The sequence below is a fragment of the Lutra lutra genome, chromosome 6 (genome assembly GCF_902655055.1).
Source record: "Lutra lutra chromosome 6, mLutLut1.2, whole genome shotgun sequence".
Lineage (NCBI taxonomy): Eukaryota > Metazoa > Chordata > Mammalia > Carnivora > Mustelidae > Lutra > Lutra lutra.
The window spans coordinates 100472805-100488574 of record NC_062283.1 but is presented as its reverse complement, the minus strand read 5'-3'; the positions used below and the strand labels follow the sequence as shown (position 1 = coordinate 100488574).

The window sequence follows — 15770 nt, the reverse complement described above, 5'->3', positions numbered from 1 at the left end:
TTTGGCTCGGGGCATTATCTCCAGGTCATGACATGGAGCTCCACTTTGGGCTCTGTGCTCAGCGGGGAGTCCGCTTGAGATTCTCTTTATTCCTCTCCCTCTCTCCCTGTCCCTCCCCACCTCAAATACATATATAAATAAGATGCAGTTAGTGATATGTTCTATCTTCTAGATCACTGATTCTCTGTCCTCTCCATTTTTCTGTTGCGCTTATAGAAGCTTTTATTTGTTACTATAGTTTTAGTTCTAAAATTTCCATTTTTTCTTCTTTATATCAATTTTAAGTAAGTTTCACATATGTTCACAATTTTTCTCTGAATTTTAATAATGGATGCTTTAAAATCTGTCATAATTCTAATTCTAATAATTCTAATATCTGTACTGTCTTGGTGTTGACTATTTATATTATGTTTCCTCATTCCATTTGAGATCTGCTCGTTGGTGAGAGAAGTAATTTTAGATTGAAAGATGGGCATTTTGAGTATTATGTTACAGGACTCTAGATGTTATTTAATTTTCATGCTTTAGGAGGCTTCCCTGGTACCACCACCTTCTAGTGGGTATAGTGGGCTCCACCTCATTACTGCCAGGTGGGGATGGAAGTTCAGGTTCTCTACTAGGCCACTATTATGAGAGACAGAGGGGCTCTGTGTTACAAGTAAGGATGGGAGTCTCCCCACTAGGCCTCCACTGATACCATCTCTGCTGGACAGAGAGAGAAAAGAGTATCTCATTATCCCCCAGGACTAGAGTAGAAGTCCAGGTCTACATTTGACTGGTATTAGCTCAGGGTCACTGGGACCTTAAAGTTATTCTGAGCCTTTATCTGCCCTAACCTCTGCTGTACAGAACCCACTTAATGTATCCTCCTTTAAAGCTTTCAACTCCCTTCAATTTCATGACATAACCAACTATGGATTTCTCTTCTTACCTCTCAAATCCTTCAGAATTTATTCATGAGAATCTCTTTCTTCCCTAACTCTCCAGATTCTGTCCTTTATAGCTCTTTTTCTCATTCTTTATTTCTACCTAAGCAATTTTACCCATTCTCATAATTAAACTACCACCTGCAAAATAAAGCCTCCTAATTCTATATGTCTCCAGGCCAGAACTCAAATGACCTCCAGAACCATATACTCAGCTGTTTATTGGCACTGTCCCTTTTGTTGTATCACAAACATCTAAAAGCAAACTCATCCCTTCCTCCAACAAACCTGTTCTGTTTTTGTTCATTGCTTCACACTCAGTGAAAAAATCATTTCGCAGGTCTCACTAGTCAGAAAGCTAGGAGTTACCTACCAACCATTCCTCTCCTTCTTGGTATCCATTCAGTCAGTTGCTAAACAACTCTACCTCTAAAAAAAATATTTATTTCCTTTTCACTCTAATTAAAATGCCTTAATGAGACTTTTTTTTTTTTTTAAGTAGGTTCCATGCTCAGCATGGAGTCCAAAGTGGGGCTTGAACTTATGGCTCTGAGATTAAGACTTGTGCTGAAATCAAGAGCTGGAACCAGCTGAGCCACCCAGTGCCCCTTAATCAGGATTCTTGTGTCATCTTAATTAAATTTCCTTAAATCATCCCTCATCTAGACATCAACAATAATTCTTGTCAAAATGATCTTAAGGAAAGCTCAATTATGATACCACATCTCTGATCAAAACCTTTTACCCTTTGTAATAATGTACTCTTTTGCCCAAATGGCTGGCTGCAACCATTAGTAGGTTATAAAGTCAATTCAGCAGCTTTCAACAACCAGTTCTTCAAAAAAAGTTTTATGAAATACATTTGAATAAACTAGAAAATACTGGCAAGTGCTGGATACACTAATAATTCTGTTTTGTTTCATATACACACTCCTTTTATATCACAAACCAGTAAACACATACAAATTTATACATGTATAAACACACTGCACATACATGTATATGCATGTGTATACTGGGTCATGATGTAAGCTCTTCCAGGAAAGAATCTTGGTCCCTTCTATTTTCAACCCCCAAAGAGAACGAAGCACTGTTTTGCTGCTGCGTCTATACCATGTTAATAATTCTGTCAATGTTTAATCCTGTATTTGTGTTCCCTATAAGACCATAAATTTCTAACACAGTATGTGGTACATAGCTGGCACTAAATATCAAGTAAAATCATGCTTCTGTGCTTGCTCAATAGTTTATTACCTAGAGTAGTAACAATTTTTTAAAGGCCTAAAATAGTATAACAATAACAATAAGCCAACATTTATGAACATGCAGCATGGGCCAAGTATTTTCTTAACGCTTGACATGTATTATTTAATTCTCATACCCTTTTAGATGTTACTACTCTTCTCACTTTTTTTATGAGAAAACATAGGTAGAGACATTAAATAATTTCCCAAACATACACAGTAAGTTGCAGTGATAGAATTCAAAACCCAAACAGTTCTGATTCTAGAAAACAAAGATATACACTACAGAATGTTAAAAGATATGCTTAAAGAAGGTAGAAAATTAACTTACTTCAAATAAAAGTCTATAATAACATCATTTAAAAATTCTCCTTCACTTAGACAGTGCAGGTCCTCATTAGTAACAGAGATACCTCCCTTAGCTGGAGGTGGTGGATATACTATCAACCTGTAACAAAATAAAACAAACAAATTAAAAAAAAAACACAAAAAACACAAGCAAATGAGCAAATATGTATGTGTGTGTGTATGTATGTAATTGAAATGTAATAAAAAAGAAAACAAATTTAAGAGCATCGCAAACGTAAATCAATACTCTCACTTTTCTACAGGGCCCATGAAGATGGTATGATTCTCTCCAGTTTCTTCATCATCATCAAAAAACTGGAATTCCTGCTTGTTTTTAAGTTGTATTTTAGATTCAAGGGACACCTGGTAAAGGAAATTATCAGTTTACAAAATCAATTGGGAAATTTTTCAATAAAAAAGCAAGCACAAGGCAAGAATACAATTTTAAAAAATTTAAATGTGAATTTAAAAAGTATATATGATTTTTAACAATTAAAAATAAGAAACAGGCAAAACTAGGGCCCACATTCTTTGTGTGTGTACTTTCTATAACAGTGATAGTCTTCCAATTATTGTAACAATGGTTTACTGGTATCTTGTCTATGATCTCTATCATCCTTATGAAATTATATCTGTAAATCCAAAGAACAGATATAGTGGTTTCTGATTCTGGGAGTGGAGCCCTTCCTAAGTTCAATGATTAGGCAATCCATGGGGTATGAGAGCAGAGGCTCAGGGAACATAGTCCAATGAGCTTTAGCTCCCCAGAATGAAGAAGTCCTTAAGAAAGAGACTTGCGTTGAAATTTTATTCTATCATAGCTGTGTTATGGCTTCAGTTGCTCTTTTCTACCTTATCAATAACCTCGTGAGGCAAGTTCTGCAAAATAAGAGGAATGGTTCCCCTTTCTTCTGTTCTTTTCGTCAACCCACTAACTGTGTGAATAGCTCTTCTCTGGTGAGACCTTGCTCAGCTTCACCAAGACTGTGTCTTGGATAGACCTATTTCCAATTTTTAGGCAGGATGAAAGATTTTAAGTACTTCTAAATAAATTAAGACAGTAAAATTCAGTTGCTGGGTTAGGGGACAAATTTGTGTTATTTAATGTTGTACTATGTCTTTTTTTTTTTTTTTAAGATTTTATTTATTTATTTGACAGAGAGAGATCACAAGCAGGCAGAGAGGCAGGCAGAGAGAGAGGAGGAAGCAGGCTCCCTGCTGAGCAGAGAGCCCAATGCGGGGCTCGATCCCAGGACCCTGAGATCATGACCTGAGCCGAAGGCAGCGGCTTTACCCACTGAGCCACCCAGGCGCCCCAACGTTGTACTATGTCTTATAAGAGTACACAGTTTTTGACTTCAGAGTTACACACTATATGATTAGTTATTCTAGAAATGGATAGATATGTTGATAGTCACAATCAAATGGCATGTATTCTTTGTTTCCCAAATTCCCAACCATGTATGCACATGTTACGTATAAATGTACATCAAGGACCAAAATTCCTTTATCTGTATTGAAGTCAATGGCATCACTGGGAACCACTACCAAATTTAAGAGTAACAATCAATTTGAATGTAGCAGTATATGAACATGTATGTTCAGAGTGGGGGCGCGGGGTGGAGAAAAAAGGATGAGAGAGAAAGAAAAGATTAAAAGGTAAGAATACAGTATGGAAAGGAACTAACGCTGTTTCTGAAACTTATACCAAGTACTGTTTGTGTCATAAGTCATCTACCCGCCATTAATGTTTTGACACATAGTTTACAAATCACATATAAAAGCAAATGATTCTGAAATGGAATCAAAAAGATCTAACTCCAAAATGAGCAGTATGATAATGAAACATATTTCACTTTAAAGTTACCCATTATTTAAAAAACTAAAAAACATAATTACATTTTTAATTTTGTTTTCTTTTTGCACACAACTTCCTTTGATGCTCTCTTCATAGGTTCTTGTACAGGCAACAAGTCTGCTATTGGCTTCTTCAAAGGGAATTTTCGCAAAAAAATTGGACACATTATTCTTTATGCCAATGTCAGTAATGATACTTTCAAATACCATATTTGCCTGAGGATCAAGGCCATTTTGAAAAATTAAGATTATGTACTGTTCTTCCAAATCTGAAAAGAAATCAATATAACTTTAAGTCTAAAAGAAAAAAAAATGGGCAAATAAATATTAGAAAAAGAGTAACAACTACTTGTTTCCAAGGGTATCACCAGAAATCTGGTGTAAATGTTCAAATTACTGTTTGGATATGTAACAAATACTGGAATAAAAACCAGTGACAGTGTCACCTAACAATGTCACCTAAAAGTTATTAAGAAAAAGGAACCAGAACATATTACCCTAGCAGCAAATTTAAGAACAAATCTATTCATGGATGTAACTAATACATTTCATCTAATAGGATCCATATACAGTTTTAAGTATATTTCAATTAACATTTTTGTCAAACACAAATAAGAAACTGCCAGGTTTATTAATAGCTCTAGAGAAATTAACTGGAAAAAACAAACAAACAAAAAAAACAACAACCCCCCCCCCACTATTGTTCACTAATGTACCGAATCTTGCAGCTACCATTTATTCATCATTAAGCTAAAGCAGCAATTACTGCTGAAAGTATTTACTTTACAATTAGTCATGCTATGTCATAAACATCAGAAGCGAAGGGAAGCAATTTGGAGAACTCCATCTATTATTGCAGAGGATGAAGACTTATTATAGGAGCCAGCAAACTTCCTATTCAAGATGTTTCAAGGATTTTAGAATTATATGGTTGATTTACACTTAGTACTCCTACCAGTACATTAAAAATTTTCATTTTACTCAGATTACAGTGTTAAAATAAGGAATGCAAACCTTTTTTGAGTTTTAACCCATTTTGAAAACCTTCTAAATGGGTAAACCTGGGTTTCACCTTTAGAAATTCCACTTTCTATGGGCTTTTCCCCTCATTTATAAAATGGTAATTATATTATATAATATATATGTATATAAATATAGATACATAATTATTCTTACAAGATCACTGTAAGGACTGTAGATAATACACATCTAAGGCATCTATTAAAGCACACTCACACTGTGCTATACAATGCACTGTATTATTATAAGGTGTTCTACAAAACTTACTTGTTAATTTATTTGTTCCCTTAGAATCATTCCAAACTTTATCCTCCATATTCATTTGCAGTTGCATGCTCAGCTTTTGATAAACTGCTGGTATTGTCTGAAGAAACACGACTGGTAATTTTCGGACATTACACCATTCACATTTAGTTAGATCAGAGGTATTTAAAGTAATCCCTACAGGATCTTTTTCTGGTTCTGGGGGAAAATAAATGGAATTGGAAAAGGAATCAATTCTTAAAATCATGAACGGAGGAAACTGTAAGGAAATACAAGTTTAAAGTTAACCACGTATTTGCTACGCTCTAAAAATATTAAGTGTCGTGAGAAATGAAAAATCTTTAGAACTATCTTAAAGAAGCTTCTACATGTTTTCCAAATGAAGAGGATTCTAAAGAAGTATACTTATAAAATTAAACACAGGTTTTATGATGTTACAAAATAAAATTACACTATTAAAATACATGCCCTTTGTTAAGAAATATGTAATAACTAATCATCTTCATGAACTCTATATCATTTAATATTTTATTCCTGCAAAGTGTTTTATTATAAAGAAAGCTTTAGTGAGTAAAAAGACATAAAACAACTTACCTTCTAGCTGTATCTTGATAAAATCTAAACAAAACTAAAAAATAAGATAAATTAGTACCAATCACAGACTTACGAAGATTTTGCTACAAATACCCTAAATGACACATTATTTGAGAGGCTACAGAGGGCAAAAAAATGAAACCACCTCTACCATGTACTTAAATATGAGATATCACCCCCATGCCAAATTATCTTTCAGAAAGGCAAGTTTCACCTTTTTATTCAAGCACTTAGAACATTTCTTACATTACGGGTTTATTTCTTAGAACTTCAAAGAGATATTGACTGAATATCACAACAAAATCCTGAATACTCCTTACCTAGATTCACTATTAAAACTTTGCCACACCTACTCCCCATTACTCTATGTACATACACACCTCCCTTTGTTAAAGCAGAGGGCATCATGATATTCCAACCCCAAATCCTTCAGCATCTATCTTCCAAGAATGACATTCTCCTACACAACCAACACAGCATTACCACACCTAAGAAAACCAAGATTAACTCTATCCAATATACACTTCTTATTCAAACTTTCCCATTTATTCAAAATTGTTCTTTATTGTGTTTTATTTTACTTTAAGATTTTATTTATTTAGGGCGCCTGGGTGGCTCAGTGGGTTAAGCCGCTGCCTTTTGGCTCAGGTCATGATCTCGGGGTCCTGGGATCAAGTCCCGCATCGGGCTCTCTGCTCGGCGGGGAGCCTGCTTCCCTCTCTCTCTCTCTCTCTCTGCCTGCCTCTGCGTCTACTTGTGATCTCTCTCTCTCTGTCAAATAAATAAATAAAATCTTAAAAAAAAAAAAGATTTTATTTATTTAACTGACAGAGCACAAGCAGTAGGAGCAGGAGAGGGAGAAGCAGGCCACTGAGCAGGGAGCCCAACATGGGGCTCAATCCCCAGACCCTGGGATCATGGCCTGAGCCAAATTCAGATGCTTAACTGACTGAACCAACCAAGCACCCCTTTTATTGTGTTTTAACTTCTCCAATCCATGATTCTGTCAAGGTTACATTTGTCTCTTTTGTCTACCCCTGTCAGGACCAGAAATAAGCCTTCTGTTCTTCATAACATGACCTTTGAAGAATCCAGGCTAGGTTCTGCAAAATATACAACATCTTGAACTTGTGTTGCCTCATTGTAAAATTCAGGCCACACATTTCCACCTAATACAGCATACAGGTGATGTTTTGTACCTCCTACTACATCATACTGGAAGGAATATGATGTCAGGCTGTCCCATTACTGTTAACAAACTTAATCACTTGGCAAAGACAATGTGCCAGGTCTTTCCGCTGTTAAAATATACTTTTCTCTTAGTAATTGAATAGTAATCTGTGGAGAGATACTTGAAAGCTTGTGAATATCCTGTTCCCTAATAACCTTTCTGCTAATGGCTTTAGAATCCACTGGATATCTTGCCTCAATCAGTTATTATTGGTAGTCTAAAAGGTGATTTTTAAATATTTTATCTATTTAAGAGTGAGAGACAGAGATAGTGATAGAGAGCATTAGCTGGAGGAGAGGGGGAAGCAGGTTCCTCGTTGAGCAGGGAGCCTGATGTGGGGGATGTGGGGCTCGATCCCAGAATGCTGGGATCATGACCTGAGCCGAAGGCAGCCGCTTAACCGAATGAGCCACCCAGGTGGCCCTAAAAGATGATTTTCTAACTAGATTTTTAACATCCAGAAGACATATTAAGCCCACTACATCCTGAATTAATACTCACTGTGGGTGTTGTGTTAAGAGAATGAAAACATAGACAAGAATTTCAAAATGCATTTAAAAATAAATTGGAGGCCATCTGCAATGACGTGGATAGAGCTAGAGTGTATTATGCTATGTGAAGTAAGTCAGAGAAAGATAAATAACCCTATGACTCACTCCCGTGGAATTAAAGAAGAAAACAGATAAAGATATGGGAAGGGGGAAAAGAAAAAAAAGGACAGGGAAACAAACCATAAAGAAACTTTTTTTTTTTTAAAGAGCGAGAATGAGAGGGCTAATAGAGGCAGAAGGAAAGAGAAAGAATCTTAAGAATCTTAAGCAGGCTCCACACCCACAACCCTGAAATCATGACCTGAGATGAAATCTGAAATCGGATGCTTAATCAATTGAGCCAGCCAGGTGCCCCCAAACCACAGGAGACTTTTTTTTTTTTTTTTTAAGATTTTATTTATCTGAGAGAGAGCTATCATGAGGGGAGGAAGAGGAGGAGGGAGATGGAAAAACAGACTCCCCGCTGAACAGGGAACCCAACATGGGGACTGATCCAAAGACCCCAGGATCACAACCCCGCAACCCCAACAGAAGGCAGACGCTTAGCTGACTGAACCAACCAGGAAACAAACCACAAAAGACTCTTAACAATAGAGAACAAACTGAGTATTGATGGAGGGAGGTGGGTGGGAGATGGGCTAGATAGGAGATAGGTATTAAAGGGGGCTTGTGATGAGCACTGGGTGTTTTATGTAAGTGATGAATCACTGAACTCTACTCCAGAAACTAATATTGCACTATATGTTCATTGAAATTTAAAAATTAATTAATTAATTAATTAATTGAACACTCTAGACTTTGGACATAATTGGCGTGGCTCATTCGGTAGAGCATGCAACTCTTGGACCTCATGGTTGTGAGTTCAAGATCAACACTGGGTGTAGAGCCTACTTAAAAATAAGTAAGTTGGGGGGCGCCTGGGTGGCTCAGTGGGTTAAGCCTCTGCCTTCAGCCCAGGTCATGGTCTTAGGGTCCTGGGATCGAGCCCCACATCGGGCTCTCTGTTCAGTAGAGACCCCGCTTCCCCCTCTCTCTGCCTGCCTCTCTGCCTACTTGTGATCTCTCTGTCAAATAAATAAAATCTTTAAAAAAAAAATAAGTTGGATTGATATATTGAAAGATTAATAGATACATGAAAAGCAAATTTAGTAAAATGCTAATGGCAGAATCTAGCTGGGAGTTTTAGGAGCATTATTTCAACTCTTCTGTTTAAAAATTTTCACAATGTAGAAAAAGGAAGCAAAGAAATATAAAATAAATTTAGTAATTATTACAACTGCAAAGTCTAGCATGTCACAAAACATACCTTCTAAAACCTGAAGATAATATGTTAAATGGGGACACCTTACTTGCAGCTTGGGAACATTCCAACATACATAGAAGCTGAAGTTATATGCTTTAAAAATTATGTCAGATGACTCAAAAAGTAGCAATAAGGATGACATAAATACTAAAATGGAAGCATTTAAATAACACTGGCATATGAGATATAAAAAGAAAAAGAAGCATGTCTAAGTATCTGTCATGTAAAAATTTGTGTGTAACTAAATTCCAAGTAGACACCAAGCTGAAACCTTCATTTTAGATCTTCTCAATTTTCTCACTGGAAAAATGAGGAATTAAATTATATTTGAGTATATAGGGTATTCCTAATAATGTAAGCAATTTCCCTGTAAAACGAAAGTATTTACATTTAAAGGCACTACTTTTTAAATAAAATTCGCTGGCCCACTTGGTAGAGTATGTGACTCTTGACCTCAGGGTCCTAAGTACAGCCCACAATGTGTATAGAGAGCTTACTTAAGAATAAAACAATATAACATAGCATAACAGGGGCACCTGGGTGACTTAGTTAAATGCTTGCCTTTGACTCATATCATGATCCCAGAGTCCTGGAATCGAGCCTGGCATTGGGCTCCCTGCTCACTGGGGACTCTGCTTCTCCCTCTCCCTCTGTTCCTCCTCCTCCCCCGCTTATGCGCTCTGTCCCTCTCAAATAAATCTTAAAAAAAAAAAGAATAAAAATACAATAAAAAGATTTAAAATTGGCACTTCTAGACAGTACCAATTCTTCCAATGAATGAATTTAAAATAATTAAATTACCCAATAATAAATGAGATTTAATAAAGTACATAAAACAATAAAACATTTAAAATCTGAGAATAACGACATGGCAGGTAAATCATTTCATTATAAAACCTAGGGAAGTTATATTCAAGAAGAAAATGTCAAATCATCTTTAAATTTTTTAAAGATTTTATTTATTTTATAGATGGAAACACAACAAGAAGGGAACACAAGCAGAGGGAGTGAGAGAGGGAGAAGCAGGGCTTCCCGCTGAGCAGGGAGCCCAATGCAGGTATAGATCCCAAGACTCTGGGATCATGACCTGAGCCAAAGGCAGATGCTTAACAACTGAGCCACCCAGGTGTCCCTCATCTTTTACTTAAAAAAATTTTTTTTTAGAGAAAGAGAGTGAAGAGAGGTGTGGGGCGGGTGGTAGAGAATTCAAAGCAGGTTCCATGCCCAGCTTGGAGCTTGATGCAGGGCTCAATCCCATGACCCTGAGATCATGACCTGGGCCAAAATGAAGAATTGATGCTTAAGTGGCTAGCTACCCAGGTGCCCCAAATCATCTTTATTTTTAATATGTTATCTGAAGAAATTACAAATTAATTATACTTCATCAATGAATGTTCTCTGAATTCCATGGTACAAAGAAATTTAATACCACAGATTACAATATTACACATACACAACTACTTATTGGCTGAGATATTTCACCTAGCATTTAAAAAATAAAAACCCTATATGAACACATTTTATATTATATATACTGCCTTTATTTTTTAAAATTAAAAAAAAAGTTTGTCTTCTAAGATTTTATTAAAAAAAGATTTTATTTATTTATTTGACAAAGATAGAGTTCACAAGTAGGCAGAGAGGTAGGCAGAGAGAGAGGGGGAAGCAGGCTCCCCGAAGAGCAGAGAGCCTGATGTGTGGCTTGATCCCAGGACCCTGGGATCACGACTGGAGCCAAAGGCAGAGGCTTTAACCCATTTAGCCACCCAGGCGTCCCTTGTCTTTTATTTCTTAAAGTAAATTCATGAAGTTAGTTTCCTTCACTAGATCATATATAAGCTAACATGCAACTTTCATGTAAAAAACGTTTCACTCCAATTTTAATGTGTTTTTTTTTTTTTTTTTAAAGTGATCTCTAAGGGGCGCCTGGGTGGCTCAGTGGGTTAAAGCCTCTGCCTTCGGCTCGGGTCATGATCTCGGGGTCCTGGGATCGAGCCCCGCATCGGGCTCTCTGCTCAGTGGGGAGCCTGCTTCCTCCTCTCTCTCTCTCTCTGCCTGCCTCTCTGCCTACTTGTGATCTCTCTCTGTCAAATAAATAAATAAAATCTTTAAAAAAAAAAAAAGTGATCTCTAAGATGCGTGGAGAGAAGACCTTAAATCCTAGATCAAGTGTCACATGTTCTACAAACTGAGGCAGCCAGGCGCCCCAATGCAGTTCTTGTTAGGTAGCCTTAAGACCAAAAATGCAACTTTCAACTAAATGTCTCAATTACCAGCAAAACTTTATGATATTGAAAAGTTCTGAATAACAGTGTTAATGTGGGGAGAGCCATAAAACGTACAGGTATCCCTGAGAATTTTTGAGGTATTTTGACTTAGAATGATATTTTTGTTGATGGACAGAAACCAGGAAAGATAATCTATAATATGAAGACTTGTAACAAAACATAAATTTCATAAATCCCTGACAAGCTTGGTGTATGTTACAACAGTACTGGGTACTGGATGGTGTAGTCTATATGTAATTTGCTTTAAATCTCTGGAGTACTTTTTTTAATGCTGAGAAGCTGGACTTAATGACTAAAAAAAAAAGAAAAAAAAAGAAAGAAATCAGGTTTCCCATACAGCTTTGCTCTAAGTAAGAAATCAGGTCCATAGTTCATTTTCTCCTATACTAACTTATAGGTCTTTTTCTTCCTTTCGATCATATTGTATCCCGAAATTATGACTCCTAGAAAATAAATAACTACTACTTACCATAATTTAAATAATAAAACTACCTTATAACTTTCCATATGTAATACAATATATGTTCTTAAAGACTCTGCTTTACATATAAGAAATAATACTGGGGGGCACCTGGGTGGGTCAGTGGGTTAAAGCCTCTGCCTTTGGCTCAGGTCATGATTGCAGTCCTGCATCAGGCTCTCTGCTCAGCCAGGAGCCTGCTTCCCCTCCTCTCTCTCTGCCTGCCTCTCTGCCTACTTGTGATCTCTGTCTGTCAAATAAATTAAAAAAAAAAAAAAAAATCTTAAAAAAAAAAAAAAAGGAAAAGAAAAAGAAAAAGAAATAATACTAGGGGACCAGGTTTGAAAGAATAGATGAAACCAGGTATCTGGGGACACAAAGTTAAGTCATTATAAAGTAAAAGGTACAAACTAAGTGCAGTGCTACAGGAAGATTAATCTACCAATAATGTGTAGAATACATTGGAAAAAAGAAAAATAACTAAAAGGCTGGTTAATGCTGCTTAAATGTAATGTATTAAAATTTCAAATAGAAAATATGTATTTGAATTAGACTGGTGGCAGCAGAATTAACAGGTATGACAAGTCCTTTGGGCTTCATGGACACCAAACTAGTCCAAGAGCACAATGTCTCTCGGGTGGCAATGTATTCCAATAATCTACTTCTAAGACTCTTAATGCTGTAAGACATTTTTCAGCAGCCCCCAAAGCTTTTGGGTCCTTCTTTCTCTCATTATTGTTCTTTAAAATACTCTTTTCGGGGCACCTGGGTGGCTCAGTCATTAAGCATCTGTCTTTGGCTAAGGTCATGATCCCAGGGTTCTGGGATCAAGCTATGGCGTCGGGCTCCCTACTCAGCACGAAGCCTGCTTCTCCCTGCCCCTCTCCCCCTACTTGTGTTCCCTCTCTCAGTGTCTCTCTCTGTGTCAAATAAATAAATAGAATCTTAAAAAAAAAAAAAAAAAAGAAAAAAAAAGAAATACTCTTTTCATGCAGTGAGTTGGCATGAGAATAAAACAGTAACATACTGGTTTTCTAACTTAGTGAGAATAATTATCTTTCTGTTATGAGTATGTACTACCTTGAACATTACATTATAAGTTTTTACCCATTGACTTATTGTGAGGAGCTGTTTATACTTGTCTATATTCTCTGAAAGCAATTTGAAATCTTGAAATAATTTTTAATATCCTATTAAGTTAAACATTTTAATTTACAAATTTTAAAATGTTATATTTAGCCTTAGCTATGGAATTTTGAATCTCATAATTGGTACAGTAAAAAGCTTAAGAATGTACTTACAATTACAGGCTCTATTAATAGCCGGAAGAGTGTTCCTACTCGTATACTTCGACAGTTTAAAATGACACTGTCAAAGGAACTTTGGCAGCTTAAAGATACAGGATCAACTAAAGTTTCTTGAGACGTCACTTTACGACGTTTTAGAGGTGTGTTGACAATAGAATTTCCAAACTGAAAAAGAAAAAAACGTTTTCACTTAATTAAGCAACTAAAACAAGGCTGCAAAACTAAGTACACATATGCAAAGAAGATGCAACATAAAAAATGTAATTATTAAAGGTTTTACTTCAACAGGGGAATAAATATTTATTGATTTCATGTAATAGAAATCCTTCCTATTTCATTCAGCTATACCTTATACCTAGTCATTACATGAAATTCCATTAGTAGCACAGCACTGAGAAATGGTAATTTGGGAATCAGACTGCCTAGGTTAAAATCATAGCTATACCATCTTTTAATTATCTGACTTTTAAAACAATAGTAACTCCTTAAGGTTTGATTTCCTCAACTATTATATTAAGAGCATCTATTCAAATGAGGTAATGCATACAAGCAGCTTAGCACAGTTCTTCATGCACAGTAAAATGTTAGATAAAAGCTGGCTAGTAATAGTGGTAATGCGGGGTTATAATGTTTGGATTAAATCAGCAAATTTTTGGGGTAAGATCTTATTTATTTATTTGAGAGACAGGTGAGAGTAAAAGAGACCACAAGCGGAGCGGGGGTGTGGGAGCAAGGGCAGAGGGAGAGGGAAAAGCAGACTCCCCGCTGAGCAGGAAGCCTGATGCAGGGGGGCTGAGAAGGCAGCCCCTTAAGTGACTAAGCCATCCAGGCATCCCTAAATCAGCAATTCTTTAGAAAACAGGTACTTAGGGGAATGGTTATTTACAAAAGGATTCTTCTTTATATATTTGTTTATATATTTGTTAAAGTACTTGATCTGTTATGTTCCAGTCACTTCCACATGCAAAATAATCATAATAAATTATTTTGAGTATATAATTTAATGGTACTGAAGTTATGATAAAAAATTTATTACAAAGACTAAAACATGGTCTTGATAGAAAGCAAGAAAAAAAAAAAAATCTCCTGCATAGAGATAGACATTATTCTCCCACTGTCCCCCTAGAGACATTTCTATGATGTATGACATAAAACACGTATTAAAACAAAACACACACACACACACACACACACACACACACACACACACTACTGCAAACTGCTTTTTCAGGCTTATTAACAGATTAATCATGAATATTTTCCCAAATTATTAATAGAAACCTACTGAGGTTTAAAAGCTTTTTTCTTTAGTTTCAGAATTATTTCTCCAAATGAAATGTTATTTAGGTCAATAATAAACACATAATTTAAGAGCTGGTCCAGTTGAATCCAAAGGGGAGAGATTGAGTCTAGAAGTGGGTGGCCCATATCCTCCCAAGAAGCCTCTAAAAGAGCATTCAGGATCCCTTATCCTTCAGTGTGTCAGTCTGAAAGCTGTTCACCCACATATTCCATCATATGGAAATCTATTATTTATTTAATTGAACCCTCGTAAGACTGGACATGTGAGTTCTCTCTGACCTTACCCCATGACACACTATTCTCCAAGCATTTTTGCAGCTGAATCATGGTATATGTAAGTATTGCCAAATTGCCTTCCAACATAGCTGTACCAATTTACACATTCAACTTTCCATTTCTCCAAACACTAACCAAAATGAGCACTATTATATACTTAAAAATTATCAACAATCTGACAGTTAACAAAACATATTTTAATTTAATTTTCAATACTTCATCATCTATCAAATTCAGTTTTGGTGTTTTGGCAAACTGTTCTGTACTTTCCATTCAATAAAATATATTCATCTCTTCATTTACTATTTTTGCTTGGCTAAAATGCTTGAAAAGGCATTCCCCAAATTATATTAAAAAGAGTAATTCATATTCTTCTATCACCATTATATCATTATAGATACTTTGTTTTCATTTGTTTTCCATCTTAACAACCAAATGTATGTTTCCATATTTTTATACTGGTAACAATTCCTGATATATGTATACACATATGTAATTTCTTTTAACATACAAGTATTTTTTTAAAGAAGTTCTTTTTATAAAAATAAGAAAATATGCATATATTTCTGTAACTTGGTATTCCTACCCACCAATACCACGTAGAAATCCTAAAAGTCATTTATACAGCTCTTATTCTTAGCCAATGGCTGCATAACAGTCTACAGTACAGATAGACCACAATTTCTTCAGCCATTTCCATATTAATAAACAAGATTTTGTTTGCATTTGTTTGCCAATGCCAATAATGTTTACATATACAGTCTTAGATATTCCCTCTCTGTAGTGAGAAGTTTCTTTT

At 35.8% G+C, this 15770-nt stretch overlaps 1 protein-coding gene across 7 annotated transcripts in view; it reads right to left on the bottom strand.

The window, feature by feature from the left end:
* The window catches only part of SENP6 (SUMO specific peptidase 6), a 125744-nt gene that overhangs the window by 26996 nt on the left and 82978 nt on the right, over nucleotides 1–15770 (bottom strand). For all 7 annotated transcript variants that reach the window (XM_047732377.1, XM_047732380.1, XM_047732378.1 and 4 more), the window contains 6 exons: nucleotides 13388–13558; nucleotides 6254–6287; nucleotides 5663–5857; nucleotides 4418–4644; nucleotides 2772–2881; nucleotides 2502–2618 (listed from right to left, as the gene is read on the bottom strand). In XM_047732377.1, the coding sequence (XP_047588333.1) occupies nucleotides 2502–2618; nucleotides 2772–2881; nucleotides 4418–4644; nucleotides 5663–5857; nucleotides 6254–6287; nucleotides 13388–13558 (854 nt within the window). The remainder of the gene's footprint in view (nucleotides 1–2501; nucleotides 2619–2771; nucleotides 2882–4417; nucleotides 4645–5662; nucleotides 5858–6253; nucleotides 6288–13387; nucleotides 13559–15770) is intronic.